At 35.0% G+C, this 14,668-nt stretch overlaps 2 protein-coding genes across 2 annotated transcripts in view; one reads left to right on the top strand and one right to left on the bottom strand.

Moving 5' to 3' along the window:
- LOC131768973 (vacuolar protein sorting-associated protein 53 homolog) overlaps nucleotides 1-14,668 on the bottom strand; it is a 31,363-nt gene that overhangs the window by 15,801 nt on the left and 894 nt on the right. Inside the window, exons 2-17 of the mRNA XM_059084687.2 lie at nucleotides 12,864-12,944; nucleotides 12,451-12,500; nucleotides 11,963-12,029; nucleotides 9,903-9,989; nucleotides 9,077-9,192; nucleotides 8,278-8,397; nucleotides 7,546-7,624; nucleotides 7,088-7,158; nucleotides 6,226-6,298; nucleotides 5,704-5,846; nucleotides 4,819-4,948; nucleotides 4,261-4,293; nucleotides 3,636-3,715; nucleotides 3,064-3,309; nucleotides 2,326-2,449; nucleotides 1,889-1,971 (exon numbers count right to left, since the gene is read on the bottom strand). Of these exons, the coding sequence (XP_058940670.1) occupies nucleotides 1,889-1,971; nucleotides 2,326-2,449; nucleotides 3,064-3,309; nucleotides 3,636-3,715; nucleotides 4,261-4,293; nucleotides 4,819-4,948; nucleotides 5,704-5,846; nucleotides 6,226-6,298; nucleotides 7,088-7,158; nucleotides 7,546-7,624; nucleotides 8,278-8,397; nucleotides 9,077-9,192; nucleotides 9,903-9,989; nucleotides 11,963-12,029; nucleotides 12,451-12,500; nucleotides 12,864-12,944 (1,583 nt within the window). The remainder of the gene's footprint in view (nucleotides 1-1,888; nucleotides 1,972-2,325; nucleotides 2,450-3,063; nucleotides 3,310-3,635; nucleotides 3,716-4,260; nucleotides 4,294-4,818; nucleotides 4,949-5,703; nucleotides 5,847-6,225; nucleotides 6,299-7,087; nucleotides 7,159-7,545; nucleotides 7,625-8,277; nucleotides 8,398-9,076; nucleotides 9,193-9,902; nucleotides 9,990-11,962; nucleotides 12,030-12,450; nucleotides 12,501-12,863; nucleotides 12,945-14,668) is intronic.
- LOC136279044 (adenosine receptor A1-like) lies at nucleotides 72-1,095 on the top strand. Its single transcript, XM_066162407.1, has one exon. It carries the CDS (start codon nucleotides 135-137, stop codon nucleotides 1,035-1,037), a length of 903 nt encoding a protein of 300 aa, XP_066018504.1. The 5' UTR covers nucleotides 72-134; the 3' UTR covers nucleotides 1,038-1,095.

The raw sequence follows: 14,668 nt of genomic DNA, 5'->3' as shown, positions 1-14,668 counted from the left end.
CAACTAAAAATACTTTATTAATTAAACAAAAAAAGAGGCAAAAATGTCTAAAGATTAGGTTGTCTATCAATGGCATAACGAATTAATTCTAGCCCTTAAAGCGGAAAAACTAATTTGTTTACTTCCTATGAACAATGGCAGACTCTAATATAGAGGGAAACACTACCAGAACATTCAACGATGCTATTAATGCATCTCAAGCAAAGTTGGTTGAAATTTTCGCGGGCTTGAGTATTTTTCTCGCTATCGCTTCATCTTTCGGTAACGTTGTGATTCTCAGCGCTCTTTATCGAGTGTCGTCCATCTATCCTCCAACAAAACTATTCTTTCGATGCCTGGCAGCTACCGACCTCTGTGTTGGCCTTATAGTGCAGCCACTCTATACAACGTCTATCATGTCTTATGCAATGGAGATGAACGAGAATGTTTCGTATTACACTGGTAAGATCTGTGCGACGTCAAGTACAATTTTGTGCGGAGTATCTTTGTTAACAACGACTGTGATAAGTGTGGACAGACTTCTTGCGCTGTTGTTGGGATTGAGATACAGAACTTTTGTAACACTTAGGCGAGCTCGCTTTGTCATAACCTGTATTTGGATTATGATGGCTACAATTGCCATGATTGGGTTGTGGAAAGCGGATGTCTTCAACAAAGTGACCTCAGTCATGACAGTGCTTTCACTGATTACTTCGATGTCCTCTTATGCAAAAATTTACCTGACCCTAAGAAAGCATCAAACTCAAATACAGAAGGACTCCACCCATGGACAACCATACGTAGTAGGATTTGCAGTGAACATAGCAAGGTACAGAAAAACAGTGTCCAGCATTTTGTGGGTGCAGCTAGCGTTACTTGCCTGCTATGCCCCTTATGGCATTGTGGCTGGAATGAAAATAAACACTTTAGCGTGCTATTTGGTTTCGTCCGCTCTAGTCCACTTAAACTCAACTCTAAACCCGATCCTGTACTGCTGGAAGATCAGAGAAGTGAGAAAAGCAGTGAAGGATACGATCCAACAGCTACACAGTTGTTAAAAAGAACACTGTGGATCGATACTTGGTTGAGATGCAAAAGGTTTGGAGGAGTGTGGTATAGAAACAGGCCCTAAGTACAATAAGAGATTAGACCATCCTCGCTGCTGCTGGGGAGCATAGGGCGTGGATCGTGGATCTCCAAAGGAATCTGTTTTCGGCTGTTCCTCAAGTGATTGTATGTGTAAGTGATTTTTTTCGTCTTGGACGGTGCGCTCCTTCAAGACTGCTTTGGACGGCCTCTTTTTCTGGAACCCAGAGGCCGTCGGATATTCAGAATCTTCCGTAAACACTTACTGATGAAGGTACTTTAGTACAATAAAACTGCTGTCAAATATGACATTCTACTCTCATGTTGACCCTTGCACAAATCAACTTCGAGTGGTAACTCAAATCCTCGAGTCTCATAACAAAAAAAACAAGGATTGCAAAAACCAAACAAATTTACTTTCCGCTGTATGTTCTTTTGGATTGGTTTGAACATTGCCAAAAAACTTCACAAGGCTTATTGATTGCTGTGTTTTCAAGAAATGAAGTTACTTTAAACCCCTTTTCCTCAAGCAGTATTCAACCTCTTTCTTTTCGCGCAACAAAGAGCGCGCAAAAAGTCAGTAACAGTACATCAGAAAGATGAAAGGAAGTGGCTTGAAGTGTCTTCCACCCCCAATTTTCTAACACAAAAGTACAGTGTTCGTCTTGTGGATTCATTACATCGCATTCAGGCAATTGACGGTTACCATTACGTCCAAGTTATTCGGACGATGTGCTACTTGGTTCGAGAGCAATTTAGATTTGTGAAAATGAACAATTCAAACAGGTCTGAAAATCAGGTGTAAAAATTTTAGGCCACTAACCTATGGAATACATCTTGTTCCCCATTGAGGTCAATTTTCTCCGCCAATTCAGGATCAACTTTCTCCTTTAACTTCTCCTCTAACTATAGAGAATGGAAAATGCATTTGAATCAAGTACTAGATGGTGTTGAAAGAATCCGAGAAGGCTTTGAGTTTACACCCTGGCCGAAAGTTGTTGCTACTGAAAGGTAAGTACTCGCCCTTTACACAACCGATGAGATGAAAAACCAAACTGAATCTTGGAGAAGTATAAAACACCTCAGCTCTACAAAATCTACGATACAATGCAGGTACTAGTCACCCATTTAAGACAGGAGAGCAGAGTAGTTAAGAAAGAGAAAGTGACTTTTTAAAGCTGAAAAATATTTAATGAAGATGAACCCTTGGAGTATCTGGGGATAGTCGCGGTATTATCTAAAATAGAGACAGAATTTCACCTGTTGAGTTGTTTCCAGACAATAATCAGCTGTACAAAGAATACAACAAGTCAAACTTTGCTCTTCTTTGCTGAATTTCACTTCACCAGAATCCTTCAAGATGCTAGCCAAGCCACCTGTGCTCCTAAGGAGGGAAAGCAAAGAGCATTTATTATAAGAAACACTTTTTATTTTTTTTTTTAACTAAGATTACTCTGCGATCGAGTATCATAACACAAAGCAAACGTTATAACAACAAACAAGCACAGTAAAAGTAGATTTCACAAAGAACCAATAAGAACTGAAAAAACGAGTGACCAGATCACTAAAAGTAGCAGAGTCAGTACATCAATACTTATGCAAAGACACGTTACTTTCGACATAAAATTGCTTTATCTTTTCACGTTTGAGGTTAATTTTGAAGGTTTTATAAACGATTGCAAGATGCTGGTAATCGGACAAGTGAAATCAGCCAGTTTGAACCTACAACAGCCAATTAAACTTCAACGATTAGCTTTTCTAAATCAATCACTGAAATTCATGAATTTCTTTTGGTGTAATTGAGCCATTTGTGCTTAAAATCAACATATAACATTTAAAAATGCAACCATTTCCGTCAATAAAATTATATACCATAATACATGTAACTCCGAAGACACCTTGCTAAATGCGTTGGTCTTCCCTTTTTTCCAAAGCTACTACACCAAAATATATCAAATAATAAAAGTTTTAACTTTGACAACCCAGAACAACACTCACTTTACAGGTAGATGGTTATTGAGTACTCTGGTAGCATACTCTCTGAGAAACTTCTGGAATGCCGCAGTGAGCGAGAGCAGCGGGGGCCCGGTGCTCAGCTGTGAGCACTGTACCATGCACTTTTTGTAGAACACAAATAGTTCACCAGCGCTGGGAAATACGACATTACTTCCATCACCTTCTACCATGGGGATTCCCTGAGACTTGAAATCTTGAACAAACCTGTCCATCAATTCTGATAGGTTTCTGTTGAGGAATGAGAGTAGTGTTCAGTTCTTCAAGTCTAAAATGTAGTCAGTACCATCTAAAACCTACACCAATTACGCTTTTGTCAGGCGGCGTTTTCCTGCGCTGCTGCCCAACCAGTTAGCTTGTCACGTTGAGTTCTCCTAAGCTCCGTCGATCGTTTCCTTTGTCCTAACTGGCCATTGTGATCATTTTGGCTTTGTGTTTAATAATCCTTATTTTCAAACCCTTTATGAATGGACGACAGTTAAGACAAGGAAGGTTTCCAAGGCTTGTCGAAACTAGTGACTGAAGATTTTCCCATACAATAATCTTAACAATCTTACTTGTCTTGTGATTCTATATAAATATGAAGATGTGGCTCAAAACATCTTGAGATAATTCCTAAGAACTTGGACTGTTTTGGCTGAAAGAGGAAAAAAGTACAGAATACAACATTTTTTTCAATCTTTGCATTTAGCTGCAGTCTGATTACGTGGGCACTTAATTTGTCTGAAAGGCAAACAACAAGGATTCTTTAATGAATGAACAAAGAGCACATTTCAGTGATCTCCAATTGCTAGAACTGAAAAATCTCTGGCTAACTAATTCAGGGGAACAATTCTGGACACCAAGGACTTTCTGTGTAAAAACTATGTAGGTTTTTGTTATTGTCAAGACACAACTCACAATGATTTGCCACCAAAAAAATATTCTCTAATCATTTGAAAATGATTCTCGAGGGAAAATGGTCAAAAAGGAACAAATTTAGGCAGATTTTGGAATTTTCAGCAGCTAGTTATAGTACTTAGTTCACTGACAATTCTTGCTCCAGAATAAAGGAAAACCAGTCACAGGCTGCTTGGCTAACTTGTAAATAAATCGTGTACCATCTTAGAAATTTATGAGTTGCTCAAATGTCACATCAACACCTACATAATTTATATACCATTTTGGAATCATGATACAAACCTTGTCTCCTTTCTCCTTTGATTCTCCTTTCTCCTAAAAAACAAAATGGAGAAGAGACTGTAAAATAGGAAAAAAAAACCTCCATAAAGTTTATTGTTGGTTCATACAATGTAAAAAAGCATTTGCAGTCAATTCCTTATCTAACACCTTTCTCTCACTCAAAGTCTCTTGGAGTAAATACCAAGTTTCTATGCAAACATCAGCTGATAATGTGGTTGTTAGCATCATTGCTTTCGAAAATCAGTCACATCTGATTTAATTTGTGGTTTAACTTTAGACCAACTAGGCCACAGTGAATTCCTCTGGCCAAATATATCCTAGGTTAACATGCGAAAAACAACCTGCAACCTGCATCCTATGAACAAACTCTTCATACATTTTTTCTTGTCTTTTATAAATTAAGAAAGATGGTAAATTTACACTTAAAAAGGAAGATATCACATATTTGTGACAGGGAAGCAAAAACGTAGCAATCACAAAGGAGAAATGAATCAAGTACAATGCATTAAACCAAAAATAAAACTGTTCAACAGTGTCAATGGCAGTAAATTTTGTTACCTCATAGCCATGCTGAACAAACCTCTGAGCCAATAAACTTTCAAAGGTTGTTGTTCTTTGGATGGCAAACAAAAGCAGCTTGACATCAAGTTCTTGAACTCTTGCTGTCATAATTTTTGACAAATCTTTTCTGTGGGTCAACAAAGTACATCAAAGTAAAAAACTTACTTCTTCTCAAATATATACACCATAGCAATAAACCACTACCATTCAAGATATCTCGTTCTTTATAAATCTAACAATTTGATGAGGATATTACTATCTACTGGTAATTACACACAATTCATGGTTATCATTCTGTGACCTATAAAATATAACACTGAAGTGTAATGAATCAGTATTTTTTTTGCATTAAGAGAGCTTTTGTAGCATTACCTTTATAAAGTAACACATTCCTTAAAAAATTTGGAGTAAAAAATTTCATTAAGAGATGACACACATTTTTAAATAAAGAACTTTTCCAAAGATGCCTGTCGGTGAAAAAGTGCAGATTTTCTTATATCCCTAAAATAATTTTACTGTAGAGGAATAAGTTAATGATACATCCACACACAATTAATTTAAACTTTGGAACAATTTTCCATAGGGCATGGGAAGTAATCAAGGCTTACAATGGTCTTGCCTTACTTTGCTCTGTGGTTAGTCCATAAAACTTGCACCATCCTCCCAAACAAACACATTCAATACCAAAACCAATCCTGACTTTGTTACACATGTTTGACCAGTCTGTTTATAATTACCTTTACCTCAACTCTCATTAGCTCATTTTAATATTATTTTCCTTACATGTGATTGGCCACATGTCTTGGTTTCAGTTTTCCAAAACTCAATTGAAATGTGCTCTATCACTAAGGGTGGGATAATGTAATGTTTGTTCAGTCATACTTGGTTATTTTACAAAATTCTTCACTGATTCTCTCCTCCACATGCCATTCAAGCGGAAATGTCCCTTGAAAGTCTTCATCAAACTTCACAAGAGCTCTCTTCAACCAGGAATACCGGCGGTCAATTTTATCAAGCCAAGAAACCTGGGTGCAGAAACAAAAACATGAGAATAGGTCAGAGGATAATTTCAGTTCAATGAGTTGTAAAGTAAATTCAAATGCAAATGAACACATATTCTAAAAACACCAAGGGCTGACTAACAAAAGTCAACATGGGATTCTCATTTTCATTTTAACCCCTTAACTCCCAAGATCTGACTGTTAATTCTTCTCTCTAGCTGCTGCACATTCCTTTGTTGATTAGTTATAAAGGTTTGGTGTTATATTCAAGATAACAAATGCACCTGATAATTTTAAGTATTCTCATACCTTGCTTAATAATGTATGACTATTATAGAGAGAAGTTACATGCTAATCACTCCTGGAAGTTACCAAAATAAAACCTAAAGCTGCTACTATGTACCTCAAATGACTCATTGAAAAGCTGTTGATACTCTGCTAATTGGAGTTTGACAAACCAGGAGAGCAACTCATTCCTGTGAAGTGATTAATAATAAAGTCAATCGGATGTCACAATATAATCAAAAGTGAACTAGGATTATCAAAATATCTAGAAACAAAAATGGCAGCTACCTCGTAAGTTTTCACCAAAACCCTGCTCACTTAAATAAGCATTTGTTTTCTTTTCACATAATGTATGAAGGTAATGATCAGTGTTTAATTTTTTAAAACAACAAAACTTCTGATTCTGCACTCTTCTGCAGACAGGCAATCATAAAGAACTCCTTCTTTATTTTTTTCTATTTAACTGTTCAATTTTTTATTTCAATTTCATTTTTTAAATTTTACCAACAAGAAAACTTAAATGATTTTTCATCAGAAATATTTTCAATTAATAATGGTAATAGGACTTTGTGGTGTCCAATTTGGTCTGTAATCACAAGAGTGTTTAAAAAAATCAAACGACCACAAAACTGGAGTCCTTTTTGTTAATTATGAGTATGATTACACTGACAGAACTGGGCGACACCAAGTCCCGTTACCGATCAATCAAAACTTTGACAAAATTTGAGGAAGAAACTAGACATTGGTTGCACATTTTCATAAAAAAACAACAACAGTTAACTCGGCAAAATGCCTGGCAGCAGAGTGTGCACATGACATGTACTGTCCACTTACAAAGGCATGACATGTTTTCTGTCCTATTACTCTGTCTACTTACAAGCATGGTGCATTCACTTTCCTATTAGTGCTCAAATTGAGCAGGTGAACATTCTAAAATTTTGTTATAGTTTTGATTATATTTTAAAAAAAAGGCCACTTACTTTACTTTAGGATCCAATACATTTACCACTTGACAAGCCTCAGCTAATTGTGAATTAGGTCCTGATGGCGGCTGCCGACAATTACAATTGAAAAATTTGTTCAGGTGTACTAAAATGCTTATCAACTATAGCAGTTACTTATTAATGCAGTACAAATACCACACCAGTATCTGCCTGGTTTGGTTCCAATGCCCATCAAAAAATGAATTTTTTGACTACAGACTTGTTCATCCAACATAACTTTAATAACACTAGACGTGTGAAGTTCTATTTGTCCCTTTGTCAATTTGTCACACCTGTTTTAATTTATAAATGAAACTGATGCCACATGTATACGAAGAAGTTACTAGGAATAACCACTTGTGAGAATTAAAAGCAGTAATGATATATTTTTGACATAGAAAGGGAATGGAACAAAATTCTGATGTTACACATTACTGAAAAGTTAATAAACATACCTTAATCCCTTTCACAGATAAGACCTCTTCAAAATCTGCCAATATCTGAGTACCAAGTTCACTTTGTATTTTTTTCACCCTAACATTTAAGAGTTACACAATTAGAAAGATCACAAAAGGTCCACAAACCCATTATTTGCCATGGGAGTTTGATGCATTGGTACTACGATTGAGTATGCACTGACAGATATGTTGTAAACCTAAACAAATGTCTGGTCAAAATAATACAGTATTTTTTCCTGTCTGATTCAACATTATTCTTTTGTTTCATTACCAAATTACCTTGGTCCCTAAACAAAGAAAAATAATGTTAAATGAAACTATTTTGCGATCAATTCAGCCTGGAAACACTTTAAACTAAAACACATAACATGTAACAGTAAGTTTGAATTTAATTCAGGTCAAAATAATTTCATACTACAGCATTTCCTTCGTTTAAGGATTATGATGATGTACCTATTGCAACAGGGGAATCACATCAAAACAGTTTAAATTAAAATAAATGATCTGAAATTCATACTATATTAGATAATAAGCTGAATTATAGATGCATTTTGAATAGTTTTACTTATGATTCATTATGAGGACAGATGCATATATGAGACCACCATTCACAACATTTTGTTTTTTCATAATATATTAAAAGTAAATTCTATGTTGGGAAAATGCAATCTCTCAAGGTACTTGCAACCAACCATCTGTAGCAACGTTTTCTCTTTGTCTCTCACTTACTTGTCTGCCAGTTCCCGTATTTGTGCAATCCCAAAGTACTTTTTGAAATGTTCCAAAACATTGACAACTCCTTGTAACAGATTGGCTACCTCTCCATACTGTCTCTTTCTGGTCAAAGTCCTAGGATATAAAAAACTACTATAAACTTCCTCTTCCAACTTAATAATGTCACATGGACCTTACAGTATAAATCATCCAAACTAAACAAGGTAGTAGATTTTCTGAAGTTATAAAGGCTTTCCTGCATGAGCCTTGTTTCCATGCTGAACTCCATACATCAGAATTTTTAACCCACATAAATCTTGGCGTGGTAAGTTGCTAAATTGCTAAATTTCCACCTTAACCCTTAAACTCCCATGAGTGACCAAGACAGAATTTCTCCTTTCAAGAACTATACAATATCAAGCAGACAAGCAGTAAGAACTGAAAAAAATATCAATAAGGGGAGTACCAGTTGATCCAATAATAAATTCTCTGAAGAAACATCATAACAATAGTAGACAGCAGTACAAATTTCTAAAGGGTTTGGTTTTTATTTCATTAATGTCCTGCTGAACATTTCTTTACAAGTAACCTTCTCCCTAAAATAGATGTAAATTCTCTCTTGACCTGCTGACACAGACACAGGAAGCTGTATGCAGAACTGAAAGTGTTAAATCTTTGCAGCATTTTATTTTTGGGATTGAGGACAATCTGTCAAATCTGGAAAACTTGAGATGATACAAAGTATTCCAGGAGGAACCAACCAGCTACTGACAAATTATATCCTGTGTAAGTTTGATCAAATCAATTAACTTACACAAGAGAGTCAACTCCACCAACAAGCATATGGAGATGATTAAGAGTAGTAATGGAGCTTGTCAAATGTCGCTTTGCATGATCCAGCTGCTTGATATCTCTTGTGATTTCTTTCACCTAAAAAACAGTCATTTTATGGCAAAGTTGTAGCTATGTGCATTTTTAAAGTATCATCAATGATAGCATTCAGGGATAGGAACATGAACACAAAGACAATGAAATACAAATTTATAATGCCAAGTTTGGTTTTTGCTTTAGTTAAACGACATTGACACACCGAGCAAAACAGCCTTTTATGCATTTTCAATTTTTAGATATCCTTCTAGTAACTTGATAGAAATTAAATTTTAAATGTATTGTTAGTTTTAATATGATGTAATCATATTTGTATTTTGATACAAGGCTCCTACGAATACCAGCCTTTGAGCTGAATGGGCTACCCTGTCTAAATAAAGTTTTACTTGCTTACTAACTTGGAAATTTAGGTTGTGATAGATACAACAAAGGATAAGATACCATACTAACAAAATTAACATCAGTCTCTCTTCTTTTGATTCTTTAATAAGACTCTTGTACAATTAAATAGTAAAACACCAACATAGAGTAAATACTGCAGCTGTTCTTCAACAGAACAACCAATTCTCCTAAGTTCTTTACTCTACACTTGTTACACGTATTTGTCTCTAACTGAACCAAATAGTACTCGCACAAGAATACAATACAAAGACTTGGCTGGCAAAGTGGAAATCACTCCATCTGGCACTACAATGTATAATATGATATGCAGGGGCGGAGGGGGAGGTGGAGGAAGATAATGATCAGCTCACCATTTGTTCTGATTTATCAGCTTTTTCTTTGATGTCGATTATTTTTGCAAACAACTGTTGAATTGCTTGTTGAGCTTCATCAAGTGCCTGGTATAAGAAAAAAAATATCCTGTCAAAGGTTGCTGAACAAGTAATTAAGGGGTGTGAGTTATGTCATGCAATTACAAATGTGGTTGGCATTTTGAACGGCTTCAGCGACTGATATGCATAATTCGAGTAAATTGGCAGCTTTATTGTTAAAAAGAGGACTCCAAATCCAAGCAAGTAAAAAGTTGAAAAATTTGTGGAGCGGCTTCAATTCATCTTCGAATACCTTATTGTTACTTTATTTTCACAGGACTTAATTTTTGCAGTTGTCAAAATCATGACATTAAAGACCCACGTAAAAGGTTTTCGCAAAAAAAATAATCATACAAAGTTTGCTCCCTGCTGTTTGATTCTTTAACCAATGTCAATATCAGTTTATTACATCATCATCTTGTCCATGTCTTTTTTAAATTTCAATTTCAGCTTCTAAATCCTTCCTCTAAATTAAACTCAACATCTTGCTGCAGTTCTTGTAAGATACACCATGCCTAGTTTTCAAACAATCCTTTCCTATCAGTATAATAATAATGATACGGTTTTGTTCACTGTCATTGGAAATTATTGTTATGGAAAATTCATATCCATTGTGGTCATTTTGAGACTACCTGTCTGTTAATGCAGATCAGTGTTTTGACAATTTTCACACAATTTAGTTCCTTTTAAGACACATTCGTAGCCAAATCGCAAATATAAATTGCCACAAAACATGTTCATTCCATTTTTGCCAAGTTGAGTTCCCACAAAAATATGTAACAGTAAAGGACACATTAATTTGTGGAAATCACTCAGCTGTAAGCAAATTGTGTTCTCTAATAATTATCATATGCAAGGACAAAACATTCTGAACTACTCTGACGATCTTCCACATGTAATTTTGATGAAGTCAACTAAATGACTTTATGCCACCAATCACATGGCATAATTGATGACCATTTCGCTTTCTTTCGCATTTATACCTTTTAAAGGATGGTTGATTTACACAGCATCAGTAGCATAGAGAAATGAGTGTACTCTTTTGATAATACACAGCTTTACTCAGTAATACCTCATTCTCATCTGTGATAAGAGAACTTAAGCAAATCAACGACAACAGCACCAAGGATGTGGCAAAAGAAAAGATATAGCGAGCACAACAATAGCTTAGCATTTGCATTTTAAAACTTTTTATATTTACCAGCTGTCCTCTACAAAACAATTATAATACAAAATTTGCACTGTCTGAGAACGGAAGCCCCAGACCGCAAATTATTTAAAATTCCATTTTGAAAAAAAGAGGTGTAGTGTTGTACGAGACAGCAAATATGTTTAGCCATTTGCGAAATTCTAACTACATGTAAAAATATAAATTCATCTCCTTGATCAACATCTTCCTTGACGTTGCTCTCCCAACTGCTTAAAGTCCCTATTATCTACATGGGATATCCATAAGGTAAAAAAAAAAAGCTCTTCCATAGCAAGCCAAAGGCAAATTATTCACAAACTGTTTTGCATAACCACCCAGCCTCTCAGGTGTGTAACAAAAGAGCTACATAACTACAAAGATTCTATTCCTTTAACTCTCTCTTTGTGATCAAGTCTTTCATTCTCATGAGCCTAATGTTTGGTTCAGATGTGAGCCCTCAATGAAAAATTAGACCCTAGTCACTTTCTTACCATGTAACACCTTCAAGGGTTGGTAAATTTACAAAATATGGCACTGCTCAAAAGTACGAGGAAGGTGCTCTAAATTTAATCCTTTATTTTCAATATTTGGTTCTGAAGAGCTTGGAGGATGAAGGCTAAGTCTAGTTTTGAGGCATTAAAAAACATTTGAGAAATTGTTAGGCGAATTCAGAGAAACTTTCAAGTCAATAAGCAACTTTGAATTGACTGGCACATATACCATTTACCAACACAATTCAAACCAATCAGATCATATAAGGAATCTTGGTTGATTAATATCATCTGCAGATCTAAATATTACTGTTTCTTACTTGTCTTCCTTCATGGCCAATGTTAGTCTGTCCTCGGACAACTGTTCTAATTTCTTCATCAAGACCCCTGATAATCACAAAGTCATATTCATAAACTTACCAATTACAGTAGACAAAATCATTACATTAACTCTCTATACACAAGAACATTGTGAATAGCATTAGCATTCCAAGTTGCAACAAGTCTGGTTGACCCCTTCACAAGGAAACAAACTGTGGCTGCCAAATTTCCGATGCTAGTCACCAATTTTGCAACTTGTGACTGGCAGCTATGTAGAAATTCACTCATTCATGGGAGTGAAAGGGTTAGATGGTATGTATCTTATTGAATCCAAACCAATCAACAACCCACATCAATGAATAAAATTTCAGAGTCATGTTCCTTAAACCAAACCAAATCCACAACAATACAAAATATAAGAAAGTTTGTGCAGCATTTGGAAATAATAAACATCAAAAAGTACCCTGAGCTTTTCATGTGGCCCTACCTGATTCTTAGTCTCATCTTATTAACAACATCATCTATATTGGCAAGGGACTAGAATGAAAAATAAAATTAATACTACACAAAACTTGATTAACACTACATGTATACCCTTTTTCAGAAACAAATTTTGAGGACATTTCCAGCACTTCCAAGAATCCAAATTTCACCTTAAACCCTTTCACTGCCAAGATTTTGAAATAAATTCTCCAAACAGTCTACATACATTTCATGTGATGTAAATTCTGAAAACATAATCGCTTGATTAATGCAGATTTCCAGGACTTTCCAAAACCCTTTGTCTTTTTCCAGGACTTTCCAGATTTACCTGGACCTTAATGAACTGTAAAGAATCATCACTATTAAAGAAACTACACTGAACATCTATCTAAGACGTTAAAGACAGCAATAACAAACCTGTTCAGTTGGAAAAATTGAGTTTATATAATCGACTGGGTTAAAATCTTTACTGTCAAGGGGATCATCACTCTTAAACACCTAACCAAAAAGAGACAGAAAATCTAAGTAATAATGGTAATTGAACTGAGTGGAGTGCAATTTGGGCTGAAATCATATGTGTGATTTGAAAATTGAACGAGCATGCAGCGCGAGTTTGATTTGAAATCACAAGTATGATTTCAGACCAAAATTGCACGACACGAGGTTCAATTACCACTTTATTACATCCATTTTTAAATCGCCCAAATACAGGACTTGGTTAGTTCAAATATTTTATTGATGCAGTACTAAGCTGGTTTGAAATTAAATTCATCCATTTTTTTGGGGAAAAAAAATAAGAGTTTGGAAACAATAAATGCAAAATTTGCCACATGACACTTGTTGTTTTTCATTTTCCTGCAATTTGATTGGTTACTTTAAACAAGTCTTGAAATCTGATTGATTGTTTTGTTTTTAGTGTAGCCTCCTCATTGGCTGGGAAAAAAGATGCAATTTAAAGCAAAAAATAGTGCGATTCACGAATAAATCGCACCAATTAGAGCCAATCAGATTACAGGGGCCACCAGTGATTCAAAATGGGTGTAATAAAGACTGTTATCATTTTCATATATTCATACAAAAAATGTCCACTGCTTCACTCCCATTATCAGCATCATTTTTATTATTATTATTATTATTATTATTATTATTATCAATAGTATTAACAATTGGTTTATACATCAGTATGAGTTAATGGGGATATAAAGCATGCAGAACATTTTGAGAGCATGAGAGGAGTGAAAGAGTTGCTTGAGGTGCAGGAAGTAGACTGTTACACAGGTAAACCAATAAAAATTATGGTATATTGCTTTTATAAAGAAAAATTCAATTCTTAATGGGTTTCCCATTTTAAAAAATGATAAGTTTTTGACCAAAAGCCTAGACACTTGTTGTATCTAACTTATTTCATAACACCTCAAAATACTTTTCAAGAAATAATGGCAATAGGACCAAGTGGAGTCTAATTCAGTCTGTAATCATACCAGTGATTACAAATTGGATGAAGTGAAGTCCAGTTACCAAGTAGTCATAACCAGTAAAATTTAAAAAAAAAAACACATTTATTTAAGAAAATATCTCCAGTAAAGCCATGATCTAAAGTAAGAAATTCCTCAATTTTCTAAATTCCCTGTTCTTTTAGGATAAGTGATTGTTGCTATGGTTCTTGCTATCAATTTTGTGATTGGTGGATTTGACTAAATGGACTTGGTATGATTGGCTGCCTTTATTGTCCGATCACAGGTGTCCAATTACAGCCAACTGTCAGATCACATTGTCTAATTACAAATCTACAGAATAATTAATGAAAAATAAAGCGCTTATGCACCAATAACATTTGGGAAAATTGTAATAATTATGATCAAATGAGTAATATCAATCTTCCAGAAAAAAATTTACACCTTTCATGTCCAAATGCAAATGCTTACTGTGTACCACCCATTTTGATAAATGTTTCATGTTTCATACCAAAACACTTATTGACAAAATCTTTGTTTTATATTCTTTGTTAAGTCTATAGTCCCTAGCTTGCAGTTGATGACAAAAACTGATTATACTGAAAATTGAAGAGCTAGCTCATGTAAAACAGCATTTATTGTGTAACTTGGTAGCTTCTCAACCCTTTAATACACAAGATCTGTTTGTTAATTCCCCCTCTTGTTCCTGAAGGTTTCCTTTAAAATTAGTAATGAGAATTTGGTGTGAGGTCAAGATAACAAACTTCT

Source organism: Pocillopora verrucosa, chromosome 2 (genome assembly GCF_036669915.1).
Source record: "Pocillopora verrucosa isolate sample1 chromosome 2, ASM3666991v2, whole genome shotgun sequence".
Classification (NCBI taxonomy): domain Eukaryota; kingdom Metazoa; phylum Cnidaria; class Anthozoa; order Scleractinia; family Pocilloporidae; genus Pocillopora; species Pocillopora verrucosa.
Note: the sequence above shows the minus strand (reverse complement) of the source record. Positions and strands in the feature narration are given on the sequence as shown.

Coding starts and splice junctions, on each gene's coding strand:
- LOC136279044 (XM_066162407.1), top strand. CDS start 135: ATGGCAGACTCTAATATAGAGGGAAACACTACCAGAACATTCAACGAT.